We start from the raw sequence: 13983 nt of genomic DNA, 5'->3' as shown, positions 1-13983 counted from the left end.
CTGTGTATGGGGTGTTTTGCTCACATGTATTATGTCTGTGTAGTGCAGAGACTGCAGAGGCCAGCAGAGGGCGCTGGATCCCCTGGAACTGCAGTTATGGATGGTTGTGGGCCACCGGGTGGGTGCTGGGACTTGAACACTCTGGAAGAGCAGCCAGTGCGCCAGTGCTCTCATTCTGAAGCTCCCATCTGGAGCCGTAGCTCCAGCCTGTGTCCCTCTTTTCACTGCAGGTTTAAGCAGCTTGCATCCCTTAGTCACTGACATAATCGCTTTTTTTGTGTGTGTTGGGGGGGGTCTGGTTACATTGTATTTTTGTTACACTACATTTACTTTATTTTTTTCTTCTTTTTCTTTGACCATTGTAAACATTTAATACAGTCATGTAACCATCACCTCTGTAGTTCTAAAACACTTCCTGCAAGATCCCTCAGTCATCCCTTAGGCGCGACCTTTCAGTCCCCCAACCTCTTTGCTCTACGTCTTGGGCAAAGTGTGATATTTCACACAAATGGGTTTGTGTGGTATGTGTGACCTTTGGTGCCTGATTCCTTTGAGGGTCAATGGCACTGTGGCCTGTTCAGGACCCATCCCTTTATGTGGTGGTTTAGTGTTCCACTGTTTCTCCAAGTAGTTACTGATAGGCATTTAGGTAACTTCTGCCCTAGGGCTACTGTAATGCTGTGTGGGTATTCCTGTGCGTGTCCAGGTCCTGTCTTCAGTTCTTTGGCCTGGACTACCACTGCAGAGTCAGATGCTCAACCTAAACTTACCAAGAAGCCGCCTGGCTGCTTTCTGGTGACAGGTTTGTTGGAATTCTGCGACGTCCCCCCAGCCCCCCACTTTGGTTTGAAGACTACATAGCAGGTCATAACACTCTCCGTGTGGCTACTCTTACATCTTTATTATGATTGGCTTGACAGCTCAAGACTGATCAATCTACTTGTCAGGAGGGAGAAGATTTAGCCTGGTGACTACTTTCCCTATCTGCTGTCTCTTGTCTGCCGCTGTGTCTCTGTCTTTACTGTTCCCCATGGGTGTGGTCATTACTCCTTTTATTGCTTTTTATCGACCATTACCATTTAGTTCTACTTAAATGTTTTCCAGTCTCTTACCACAGTTCTCTTCTTTTTTCCTGAAACAGGCCCTTCAGTCCTTTACTCAGTGAAGGTCTGTGAGAATCAACTAGCTGTTTTTGCCTGGAACTGTCTTTGGCTTATCTTTAACGATAATTTTTAATGATAATGAAAATTCCCATTCAGTGGTTGTTTTTCTCTAATCACTCTGAAGGTGTCTTCCCGCCTTTACTGAGAAGTCTTTTGTTCAAGTTGTCTCTAGGCAATCTAGCTTTTCTCTAAGGCCTTTCTAGTTCTCTGGCCTTCTGACCGTCTCAGCGCAACACACCTAGATGTGCGCTTATGTTTACGTGTCTTGTGGAGGCTGGAAATTCTTAGCAACTTCCTTTTTAGTATTTTCTCGCCTTCTGTTCTCTCTTCCCTTCCTTTTCAGGGGCCAGTGAACTCCAGTACTTTTCTTCCCAGCGACCTCTCATCTTCTCTTTCTGGATTGAGTCACAGCTGCTACTGTCCATTAATAGCTCTTCACAGTCTCCTCGTTGGCTCCCATCTGCTGATCATGCTTACCAAAAAAAGTCCAAACTTGCAGTAAAACCGAAAGCATAGTAAATGACCACCTGTGTCCCCGTCACCTAAACCCAGCAGTTGCTAAGCTCTGTGTGCCTTTTTTTTCTTACTAATGTACATGTTTGTGTTTACACACTGTTTTCCTGAGAGTAAAAGTCGGTGTCATGGAATTCAGCTCAAATTTCCTAAGGACAAGGACGTTTTCTTCCCATTTCACAGGACTGTTATCCCCCTCAGGGAAGTTGACATTAATCCAATAATATGATCTGTAGCCATTTATGGAACCTGTAACTAAGCTGGCCAAGTGTTCAGTGGTGGGCACAGGAGAATGGGACACCTCTCTCTTTTTTCCATCCTTTTATTAAAAATAGATTCTTTTCTCATACAGTATATCCTGATTGCAGTTTCCCTTCCCTCTGCCCCTCCCAGTTCCTCCTCGCTTCCCATCCCATCCGGAGCCACTTCTTTTCTATCTCTCATTAGAAAGGAACAGGCTTCTAAGAGATAACAACAAAAGCATAGTACATAAAATATAGTAAGATATTACAAAGCTATAATACTGAAGTTGGACAAGGCAAACCAACAGAAGGAAAAGAGCCCCAAGAGAGGGTGTAAGGATCAGACTCACTCACATGCTCAGAAGTCCATAAAAATACTAAACTGAAAGCTGCAATACACAGCGGACCTGCTGCAGAACCAGGCAGGCCCTGTGTCCCTGCTTCAGTCTCTGTGAGTTCGTGTGAGCTTTGCTCAGTTGATTTAAAGGGCCCTGTTCTCCTGGTGTCCTCCATCCCCCTTGGCTCCTACACTCCTCCTGCCTCTCTTCCACTGGTTTCGCTGAGCTCGGAGGAGAGATGCATGGTGGAGACATTCCATTTAGAGCTGTGTGTTTCAAGGACTTTCTGCATGATGTCTGGCTGTGCATTGGTTCCCATCTGCTGTAGGACCAACTGTCTCTGCTGGTGACTGAATAAGGCTCGATCTATGAGTACAGCAGCAGCGGGAGTCATTTTATTGTTTGTTTTGTTGGTGTGTGTGTGTGTGGTTTTTTTCTTTTTTGACTAGTAGTACTGTATTGGACTTTCCCCCTAGGTCTCTGGGCTTTCTAGAGGTCTTGGTCACCCAAGCAGTGGAGTGGACCTTAAGCCCAATCAGACACCGGTTGACTACTCTCCGTGCTTTGTGCCACTATTGCCCTCGCATATTTTGCAGACAGGACAAATTGTATGTCAAAGGTTTTTTGGCTGGGTTAGTGTTTATGTTTCTCTTTTGGTAGTGGGCAGAGTACCTTCCCATACCGAAGACACTAGGACAAGGGGGGCGAGGGTTCAGTGTAGGCACCATCTTGACCTCTCTCTGTTCAGTGAGTTGTGTGGGTGTTGTCTTTAGCAATAGGCCTTGCTGTTAGGTTGTGGAGAGGAACCTACGGTCTTGGCCGTAGCCTGGGTCATTCGGGAATTTCCACAGGACACCTTTGGCCAACCTCTCAGTGGCTCTTTCTCTCCACACAAGGATTCAGTTACTCAGGGACTAAGTCCTGGTCCTGGACTCCTGTACACAGGACCCTGGCTCTGCTCGCCCTGTGGATAAGGCACAGAAATGGGGTGAAGGTCATCTGGGTATGACAAAATGTGTGCCTGTCATTGGCCCTTGGTGCTTGCCTCTGGGTTATCTGTACAGTGGCCCTTGGAGAAAGCGTTTTGAAGCCTTGATTTATCGTTTTGTCTTGGTCATTTTAGTAGTTTTCACTCAAAGGCAAGAACACTCTTTTAAGCTGACCTTTTAAACTCCACAGCGCTTATGCCACAAAGGACACTTGAAAGGAACAATGGCACATTCTCCACATGTGAGCACACTCGAGGTCTCCTTTGGTGAGGAGATCTATGGGACACGGGCACAAAGGTTCTAAGCCTCTCCTTCGGCTGATGGATAGCCCCTCTGGGTGGAAGTCCCATGACTGGGAGAGGCCCTGCTGTTCCTGGTCCAGGGTACATACTGTCCCCACCCTCTCAGGAGCTACCAGGAACATTTGAGACCCTGTCTTACCATCTTTAGCATGCCATAGAAATTTCTGCTGAGAGCAGCATGTGCAAATTAAAGGAGTGAACAGAGTGGAATGTTTGAAACCAGTGGCCAGGGTTCGAGTCCCTGTGTTGGCAGTTCTAAGTTGTGCAGGCTTGGTAAATCACCGAGTTTTGGTGAGGGTTATTGCATCATTTAACATCCTCTGAGGAACACTAGCTAGTGCTGGATACTCAGCACTCTGTGAGCCAAGAGAATGCTCTGGTCCTGTTTCCCTCCTTGGTGCCACAGTAAGTCTCCCACTCTGTGGCTGAACAACGTGAAGGTAATGTCTCACAGTTCTGAAGGCTGAGGTCCAAAATCAGTTTCACTGGCCAGTGCCAAGGAGCTGGCATGGGTAGATCTCCCCCTGTACTCTCCCTCCTGCAAAGTGTGTCTGCCCACTGTCAGCATTCACCACTGTATCTCCTGGATTAGATCTCCGTTGATTTGTGACCCATGCACTGTTTCTACCTCCAGACCCAGGGTCACCCTCCTGTCTCAGATCCTCCACATGCTGATTTTTGTTGTAAGATAATGGCTGCAGGTTCTGGCAGTTAGAATGTGGACATCTTTGTGGCCAAGCCTGCCAGACCATTTTGCTCTTTTGTTGTCCAGGAGACAGACCTGATAGCACTTCATTTGTGCTGGGATGTGAATACATGCTTTAGGTGTGTATGTGTTTGGGGGGGTGGCACTGCAGTTGGCCTTTAGGGCAATGGGAATCTGTCAGTGTTCAGGGTAAAGCAGCTTCTCCTGAAGTTCTCAGCACAGGGCAGTGCAGGCGGATGTGATGGCTCAGCTTCAGATGTCCCTGGGCAGGTGGCAGGCCAGGTACCTTGCAGAGCAGTCTTCGGAGGCCGGGTTTATATTTCATAAGGAAGTTAGGTGAGATGGCTATTGCCGTTAGCTTTGGAGTAGTGGTTTGAGTTCGATTCCTGTGCTGCCTCTTGCTTAATGCAAGCCATGGAAAACTGCTGAACCTCTCTTGACACTGAGGGAAATAACTTCAAAAGGCAGTTTTGAGAGACAGACAGCCTTTGAGGTTTTCAAAGCACATAGTCTAGTGCCTGGGATAACCCAGAAAGCCAGAGAGGATTGTTGTTAATGCTGCTGCGGTTGTTTTGGTGAACATGGGATTGCTGTGGATGTTGGTGATGAGAGGGTAGCAGGGACCTTTAAGTAGCTGTGTAGTGGGCACAGTGTCACATCAGTCTGTACATGCCATGGGAAGATGTGGGGACTGAGGACAGGCCACTCCAGGCGTTGGACGAGACAGCATTAAGAGGCTGCTGAGAGTCTGTAAGTGTGAGAGGAAGAAGCAGAGACAGTATGTTGAAGAGGGCCCTGGTGGCTTTGGCGTGTTTGAGGGATGGCCTTGCTGTCCCTACCTGAAATGCTTCACAAGGACCTCAGAAACCCCTGGGCAAGTGCCTGGGCCTCGTGCTCCTGGCCTGTGTGGGGGTTCCCTGTCTTTTCCATCAAAGTGCCCCGTCCTCGGCCTTTGCTGTGGAGCAGATGAGCTGGGGAGAGCCTGAGGGAAGAGGCTTTTACTGATGCAGCTTGCTTTTGCCTCATGGTTGAGGTGGGGTGCTCTGCATTCATGGAACCCTCTTCCCAGCTTCCGGGAGCATCCTGTCACCATGCCCCACAACCCTTGTGAAATCTTGGACACAGGGCTTAAAGATTCTTTGGGTTTGAATGGGATGGGCACAGGGAGGAGCAACCTTCTGGGAGGGAGTGTGACAGAACTCTGGAGCCACAGAGAAAATGAGAGTCCCACGGAGCACAGGCACAGGCTCTGAGAACTGTGTGTCTCACACGGTCTTCACACACACCCTTCATACATCTTCAGGAGGAAGCCAGTTCAATGGAGGGCCCCGAGGCGAGACTATGATTGTTGCTGCAGTCATATCTTACTGTGCAAAGGCAGTGGAGGAAAATATATTTCAATGCCATGTTCAAAAGAACTGTCATTTTCAACATAGTAAATGAAGCTTTGGAGGGTGATGTAAGGGTGTTGCTTTCAACGTGTTCTGTGTCCTTCAGTTCAGATTGATGCATGATAGAGGAAAACAAATCTGAGCAGAGCTACTACATGGGTGGAGCCTTTCTAGAAGCCTCAGAATGCACACACGTGGATAACAAGTTAGAACCACATTGGTACACCCCAGAAGTCTCGTTTAAATGGCCACACATGTTTTTGTTTTGTTTTGTTTTGTTTTGTTTTGTTTTGTTTTGTTTTTTGTTTTTGTTTTTGTTTTTACATGGAAGCTGGGACAGAAGAAAGGAAGGGAGGAAGGAAGGAAGGAAGGAAGGAAGGAAGGAAGGAAGGAAGGAAGGAAGGAAGGAAAGGAAGGAAGAAAGGAACCTGAATTTGAATCCATGAGAGATGCGGCAGAAACACTGATGATAAAGCCTGACCTTTGCCTGACCCCAGTGTGTTGCAGCGACATCAGTGAGCTCTGCTGCAGTGCAGCCTGCTCAAGGCACTCTCTGGGTACCAGGGCCCGTGGTCCTTGTGGTCTTCTGTACAGTTTGAGTTCCTCTGGCAGTCTCCTCCTCTACACTCACATTTCTCTTTTTCTTTCAGGAAAAATCAGTTGGTGTCTGACAGGACCGGTGATAAGCCAGATGCCCTGCAGCTAGGTAGGTGAGGCTCCTCCCTCTGTGCTGTGTCTCTGTACACGCAGCAGGACTCCCTCCAGGGTGGAGACCTCAGGGCCATGCTGCTCTATTCCTTGTCTCCATCTACTGCCTGCCTTTCTTTTTTTTTTTTTTTTAATATTTTTATTACATATTTTCCTCAATTACGTTTCCAATGCTATCCCAAAAGTCCCCCATAGCGCCCCCCCACTTCCCTATCCACCCATTCCCATTCTTTTGGCCCTGGCATTCCCCTATATTGGGGCATATAAAGTTTGCAAGTCCAATGGGCCTCTCTTTCCATTGATGGCTGACTAGGCCATCTTTCGATACATATGCAGCTAGAGACAAGAGCTCCAGGGTTCTAGTTAGTACATCATGTTGTTCCAACAATAGGGTTGCAGATCCCTTTAGCTCCTTGGGTACTTACTCTAGCTTCTCCATTGGGAGCCCTGTGATACATCCAATAGCTGACTGTGAACATCCACTCCTGTGTTTGCTAGGCCCCAGCATCGTCTCACAAGAGACAGCTATATTTGGGTCCTTTCAGCAAAATCTTGCTAGTGTATGCAATGGTGTCAGCGTTTAGAAGTTGATTATGGGATGGATCCCTGGGTACGGCAGTCTCTAAATGGTCCATCCTTTCATCACCGCTACGAACTTTGTCTCTGTAACTCCTTCCCTGGGTGTTTTGTTCCCAATTCTGAGAAGGTGCACAGTGTCCACACTTTGGTCTTCATTCTTCTTGAGTTTCATGCGTTTAGCAAATTGTATCTTAAATCTTGGGTATCCTAAGTTTTGGGCTAATATCCACTTATCAGTGAATACATATTGTGTGAGTTCTTTTGTGATTGTGTTACTTCACTCAAGATGATGCCCTCCAGGTCCATCCATTTGGCTAGGAATTTCATAAATTCATTCTTTTTAATAGCTGAGTAGTACTCCATTGTGTAAATGTACCATAATTTCTGTATCCATTCCTCTGTTGAGGGACATCTGGGTTCTTTCCAGCTTCTGGCTATTATAAATAGGGCTGCTATGAACATAGTGGAACATGTGTCCTTTTTACCGGTTGGGACATCTTCTGGATATATGCCCAGGAGAGGTATTGTTGGATCCTCCGGTAGTACTATGTCCAATTTTCTGAGGAACCGCCAGACTGATTTCCAGAGTGGTTGTACAAGCTTGCAATCCCACCAACAATGGAGGAGTGTTCCTCTTTCTCCACATCCTCGCCAGCAACTGCTGTCACCTGAATTTTTGATCTTAGCCATTCTGACTGGTGTGAGGTGGAATCTCAGGGTTGTTTTGATTTGCATTTCCCTGATGATTAAGGATGTTGAACATTTTTTCAGGTGTTTCTCTGCCATTCGGTATTCCTCAGGCGAGAATTCTTTGTTCAGTTCTGAGCCCCATTTTTTAATGGGGTTATTTGACTTTCTGGAGTCCACCTTCTTGAGTTCTTTATATATATTGGATATTAGTCCCTTATCTGATTTAGGATAGGTGAAGATCCTTTCCCAATCTGTTGGTGGTTTTTTTGTCTTATTGATGGTGTCTTTAGCCTTGCAGAAGCTTTGTAGTTTCATGAGGTCCCACTTGTCAATTCTCGATCTTACAGCACAAGCCATTACTGTTCTATTCAGGAATTTTTCCCCTGTGCCCATATCTTCAAGGCTTTTCCCCACTTTCTCCTCTATAAGTTTCAGTGTCTCTGGTTTTATGTGAAGTTCCTTGATCCACTTAGACTTGACCTTAGTACAAGGAGATAGGAATGGATCGATTCGCATTCTTCTACATGTTAACAACCAGTTGTGCCAGCACCATTTGTTGAAAATGCTGTCTTTCTTCCACTGGATGTTTTTAGCTCCCTTGTCGAAGATCAAGTGACCATAGGTGTGTGGGTTCATTTCTGGGTCTTCAATTCTATTCCATTGGTCTATTTGTCTGTCACTATACCAGTACCATGCAGTTTTTATCACAATTGCTCTGTAGTAGAGCTTTAGGTCCGGCATGGTGATTCCACCAGAGGTTCTTTTATCCTTGAGAAGAGTTTTTGCTATCCTAGGTTTTTTGTTATTCCAGATGAATTTGCAGATTGCACTTTCTAATTCGTTGAAGAATTGAGTTGGAATTTTGATGGGGATTGCATTGAATCTGTAGATTGCTTTTGGCAAGATAGCCATTTTTACAATGTTGATCCTGCCAATCCATGAGCATGGGAGATCTTTCCATCTTCTGAGATCTTCTATAATTTCTTTCTTCAGAGACTTGAAGTTTTTATTATACAGATCTTTCACTTCCTTAGTTAGAGTCACGCCAAGATATTTTATATTATTTGTGACTATTGAGAAGGGTGTTGTTTCCCTAATTTCTTTCTCAGCCTGTTTATTCTTTGTGTAGAGAAAGGCCATTGATTTGTTTGAGTTAATTTTATATCCAGCTACTTCACCGAAGCTGTTTATCAGGCTTAGGAGTTCTCTGGTGGAATTTTTAGGGTCCCTTATATATACTATCATATCATCTGCAAAAAGTGATATTTTGACTTCATCTTTTCCAATTTGTATCCCTTTGATCTCCTTTTGTTGTCGAATTGCTCTGGCTAGGACTTCAAGTACAATGTTGAATAGGTATGGAGAAAGTGGACAGCCTTGTCTAGTCCCTGATTTTAGAGGGATTGCTTCAAGCTTCTCACCATTTACTTTGATGTTGGCTACTGGTTTGCTGTAGATTGCTTTTATCATGTTTAGGTATGGGACTTGAATTCCTGATCTTTCCAAGACTTTTATCATGAATGGGTGTTGGATCTTGTCAAATGCTTTTTCCGCATCTAACGAGATGACCATGTGGTTTTTGTCTTTGAGTTTGTTTATATACTGGATTACGTTGATGGATTTTCGTATATTGAACCATCCCTGCATCCCTGGGATGAAACCTACTTGGTCAGGATGGATGATTGTTTTGATGTGTTCTTGGATTCGGTTAGCAAGAATTTTATTGAGGATTTTTGCATCAATATTCATAAGGGATATTGGTCTGAAGTTTTCTATCTTTGTTGGGTCTTTTTGTGGTTTAGGTATCAGAGTAATTGTGGCTTCATAGAATGAGTTGGGTAGAGTACCTTCTGTTTCTATTTTGTGGAATAGTTTGTGAAGAACTGGTATTAGATCTTCTTTGAAGGTCTGATAGAACTCTGCACTAAACCCATCTGGTCCTGGGCTTTTTTTGGTTGGGAGACTATTAATGACTGCTTCTATTTCTTTGGGGGATATAGGGCTGTTTAGATCATTAACCTGATCTTGATTCAACTTTGGTACCTGGTATCTGTCTAGGAACTTCTCCATTTCATCCAGGTTCTCCAGTTTTGTTGAGTATAGCCTTTGGTAGAAGGATCTGATGGTGTTTTGGATGTCTTCAGGATCTGTTGTTATGTCTCCTTTTTCATTTCTGATTTTGTTAATTAGGATGCTTTCCCTGTGCCCTCTAGTGAGTCTGGCTAAGGGTTTATCTATCTTGTTGATTTTCTCAAAGAACCAGCTCCTTGATTGGTTGATTCTTTGAATAGTTTTTCTTGTTTCCACTTGGTTGATTTCACCCCTGAGTTTGATTATTTCCTGCCGACTACTCCTCTTGGGTGAATTTGCTTCCTTTTGTTCTAGTGCTTTTAGGTGTGTTGTCAAGCTGCTAATGTGTGCTCTTTCTAGTTTCCTTTTGGAGGCACTCAGAGCTATGAGTTTTCCTCTTAGAAATGCTTTCATTGCGTCCCATAAGTTTGGGTATGTTGTGGCTTCATTTTCATTGAACTCTAAAAAGTCCTTAATTTCTTTCTTTATTCCTTCCTTGACCAAGGTATCATTGAGAAGAGTGTTGTTCAGTTTCCACGTGAAGGTTGGCTTTCTATTATTTATTTTGTTATTGAAGATCAGCCTTAGTCCATGGTGATCTGATAGGATGCATGGGACAATTTCAATGTTTTTGTATCTGTTGAGTCCTGTTTTGTGCCCAATTACGTGGTCAATTTTGGAGAAGGTACCATGAGGTGCTGAGAAGAAGGTGTATCCTTTTGTTTTAGGGTAAAATGTTCTGTAGATATCTGCCAGATCCATTTGATCCATAACTTCTGTTAGTTTCACTGTGTCCCTGTTTAGTTTCTGTTTCCATGATCTGTCCATTGGTGAAAGTGGTGTGTTGAAGTCTCCCACTATTATTGTATGAGGTGCAATGTGTGCTTTGAGATTTACTAAAGTTTCTTTAATGAATGAGGCTGCCTTTGTATTTGGAGCATAGATATTCAGGATTGATAGTTCCTCTTGGAGGATTTTACCTTTGATGAGTATGAAGTGCCCCTCCCTGTCTTTTTTGATGACTTTGGGTTGGAAGTCAATCTTATCTGATATTAGAATGGCTACTCCAGCTTGTTTCTTCAGACCATTTGCTTGGAAAATTGTTTTCCAGCCTTTCATTCTGAGGTAGTGTCTATCTTTTTCTCTGAGATGAGTTTCTTGTAAGCAGCAAAATGTTGGGTCTTGTTTGTGTAGCCAGTTTGTTAGTCTATGTCTTTTTATCGGGGAGTTGAGTCCATTGATATTAAGAGATATTAAGGAAAAGTAATTGTTGTTTCCTGTTATTTTTGTTGTTAAAGTTGGCATTCTGTTCTTGTGGCTGTCTTCTTTTAGGTTTGTTGAGGGATTACCTTCTTGTTGTTTCTAGGGCGTGGTTCCTGTCCTTGTATTGGTTTTTTTCTGTTATTATCCTTTGAAGGGCTGGATTCGTGGAGAGATAATATGTGAATTTGGCTTTGTCGTGGAATACTTTGGTTTCTCCATCTATGTTAATTGAGAGTTTGGCTGGGTATAGTAGCTTGGGCTGGAATTTGTGTTCTTTTAGTGTCTGTATAACGTCTGTCCAGGATCTTCTAGCTTTCATAGTCTCTGGTGAAAAATCTGGTGTAATTCTGATAGGCTTGCCTTTATATGTTACTTGGCCTTTTTCTCTTACTGCTTTTAGTATTCTATCTTTATTTAGTGCATTTGTTGTTCTGATTATTATGTGTCGGGAGGTATTTCTTTTCTGGTCCAGCCTATTTGGAGTTCTGTAGGCTTCTTGTATGTTCATGGGCATCTCTTTCTTTAGATTTGGGAAGTTTTCTTCTATAATTTTGTTGAAGATGTTTGCTGGTCCTTTGAGTTGAAAATCTTCATTCTCATCCACTCCTATTATCCGTAGGTTTGGTCTTCTCATTGTGTCCTGTATTTCCTGGATGTTTTGAGTTAGGATCTTTTTGCATTTTCCATTTTCCTTGATTGTTGTGCCCATGTTCTCTATGGAATCTTCTGCACCTGAGATTCTCTCTTCCATCTCTTGTATTCTGTTGCTGATGCTTGCATCTATGGTTCCAGATTTCTTTCCTAGGGTTTCTATCTCCAGTGTTGCCTCATTTTGGGTTTTCTTTATTGTGTCTACTTCCCTTTTTAGGTCTAGTATGGTTTTGTTCATTTCCATCATCTGATTGGATGTGTTTTCCTGTTTCTCTTTAAGGACTTCTACCAGTTTGGTTGTGTTTTCCTGTTTTTCTTTAAGGACTTGTAACTCTTTAGCCATGTTCTCCTGTAGTTCTTTAAAGTCCTTCTTGATGTCCTCTACCATCATCATGAGATATGCTTTTAAATCCAGGTCTAGTTTTTCAGGTGTGTTGGGGTGCCCTGGACTGGGCGAAGTGGGAGTGCTGGGTCCTGATGATGGTGAGTGGTCTTGGTTTCTGTTAGTAAGTTTCTTACCTTTACCTCTCGCCATCTGGTAATCTCTGGAGTTGTTATAGTTGTCTCTGTTCAGAGGTTGTTCTTCTGGGGATTCTGAGTATCCTCTGTCAGCAGACCTGTACAGACTAAGTTCGGCGGAGTCCCGGAGCCAAGATGGCGCTCCCTGCAGGGCAGGTCACTGTTCTCCGGCTGAGAGGGTGTCGGATGTCTGCATCCCCAAAAGGGTGCTGCCTCAGCGGTTCTGTGGCTCCCACCTGTCCCAGAAGCTGTCTGCCTCTGTGGTCCTCACTCTGACCTGTAGAGACTAAGCTCGGCGGAGTCCCGGAGCCAAGATGGCGTTCCCTGCAGGGCAGGTCACTGTCCTCCGACTGGGAGGGTGCCGGATGTCTGCGGCCCCAAAAGGGTGCTGCCTCAGCGGCTCTGTGGCTCCCGCCTGTCCCAGAAGCTGTCTGCCTCTGTGGTCCTCACTCTAACCTGTAGACTAAGTTCGGCGGAGTCCCGGAGCCAAGATGGCACTCTCTGCAGGGCAGGTCTCTGTCCTCCGGCTGGGAGGGTGCCGGAAGTCTGCGGCCCCAAAAGGGTGCTGCCTCAGCGGCTCTGTGGCTCCTGCCTGTCCCAGAAGCCGTCTGCCCCCGTGGTCCCCACTCTGACCCGTAGAGACTAAGCTCGGCGGAGTCCCGGAGCCAAGATGGCGCTCCCTGTAGGGCAGGTCACTGTCCTCCGACTGGGAGGGTGCCGGATGTCTGCGGCCCCAAAAGGGTGCTGCCTCAGCGGCTCTGTGGCTCCCGCCTGTCCCAGAAGCTGTCTGCCTCTGTGGTCCTCACTCTAACCTGTAGACTAAGTTCGGCGGAGTCCCGGAGCCAAGATGGCGCTCTCTGCAGGGCAGGTCTCTGTCCCTGCCTGCCTTTCTTTTCTAACTAGTTCTTAAAAGAGGGGTTGGAAGCTGGGTGGTGGTGGAATATACCTTTAATCCCGGAAGCAGAGGAAGACTGATCTCTGTGAGTTTGAGGCCAGCTTGGTCTATAGAGTGAGTTCTAGGATAGCCAGGGCTATACAGAGAAACCCTGTCTTAAAAAAATAAAACAAAAACACAACAAGCAAACATAAAAAAAACCATGTGTGTGTATGTGTATGTGTATGTGTATATATATATACATATGTATGTTATATTGGTGGATGGAGTCACATGCTTATAACCCCAGCACTCAGGAGGCTACGGCAGGAGGATCCAAAGTTAGAGGGCAGCCTGGACCATATGGTTAGACCCCATCTCCCAAACTAAGTCAAATCATCCATCCGAACAAGGTTGCTTGTCCCTGGATCTGCACTGCACAGCTGTGCACAGGAGCTCTTCGGGACCATTTAGAATGTTTCCAGCTCAAAATATGAGGTAGCTTTGCTTGGGGTGGCATGTTCATATAAAAGGTTTACAAGCATGACTAAGACACAAAATGCATAAAGAAGAAGGGTGAGGGACTTGGCTTCCTCGCTCCGATCCGTGCTTCTCACACAGTGACTGTACCTGTGCCACTGCACCGAGAGCAAGACAGAACATTTATTTCCACTTTAGCTTTGAAGCAGTTTCTTTCTGTCTGCAATCCTTGAAGGTAGAGTCTGGTAGTCTCTTGAGTGGAGGCTGACAGGGCCAGGTTGGGCCTGAGAGGGCGGACTTGAGTACTCTTGAGTCTGCTCTCCTCCTGGAAGCCAGCCCCTTTACCTGTTTGCCTTTGTTTGGCACATTGAAGCTATTCACTTGCTTTGCTTCTTTCTCCCTTTAAAGCATTTCTTTTTAAGCCGTAGGAGGAGAGCCGCACTCTTAGAAGTGCCTATGTTGGGCGTGCAGCTGACTGAGCTTTGATCTGGCTGAAAGTACAGGG

The 13983-nt window shown here is 45.2% G+C and overlaps 1 protein-coding gene across 1 annotated transcript in view; it reads left to right on the top strand.

Moving 5' to 3' along the window:
• Positions 1-13983, top strand: part of Mindy4 (MINDY lysine 48 deubiquitinase 4) — a 116095-nt gene that overhangs the window by 43633 nt on the left and 58479 nt on the right. Inside the window, exon 6 of the mRNA XM_029478745.2 lies at positions 6295-6350. Within this exon, the coding sequence (XP_029334605.2) occupies positions 6295-6350 (56 nt within the window). The remainder of the gene's footprint in view (positions 1-6294; positions 6351-13983) is intronic.

The sequence above is a fragment of the Mus caroli genome, unplaced genomic scaffold (genome assembly GCF_978045245.1).
Source record: "Mus caroli unplaced genomic scaffold, Mus_caroli_1 scaffold_7, whole genome shotgun sequence".
NCBI classification, from domain to species: Eukaryota; Metazoa; Chordata; class Mammalia; order Rodentia; family Muridae; genus Mus; species Mus caroli.
This window is presented reverse-complemented; position numbering and strand designations above follow the sequence as displayed.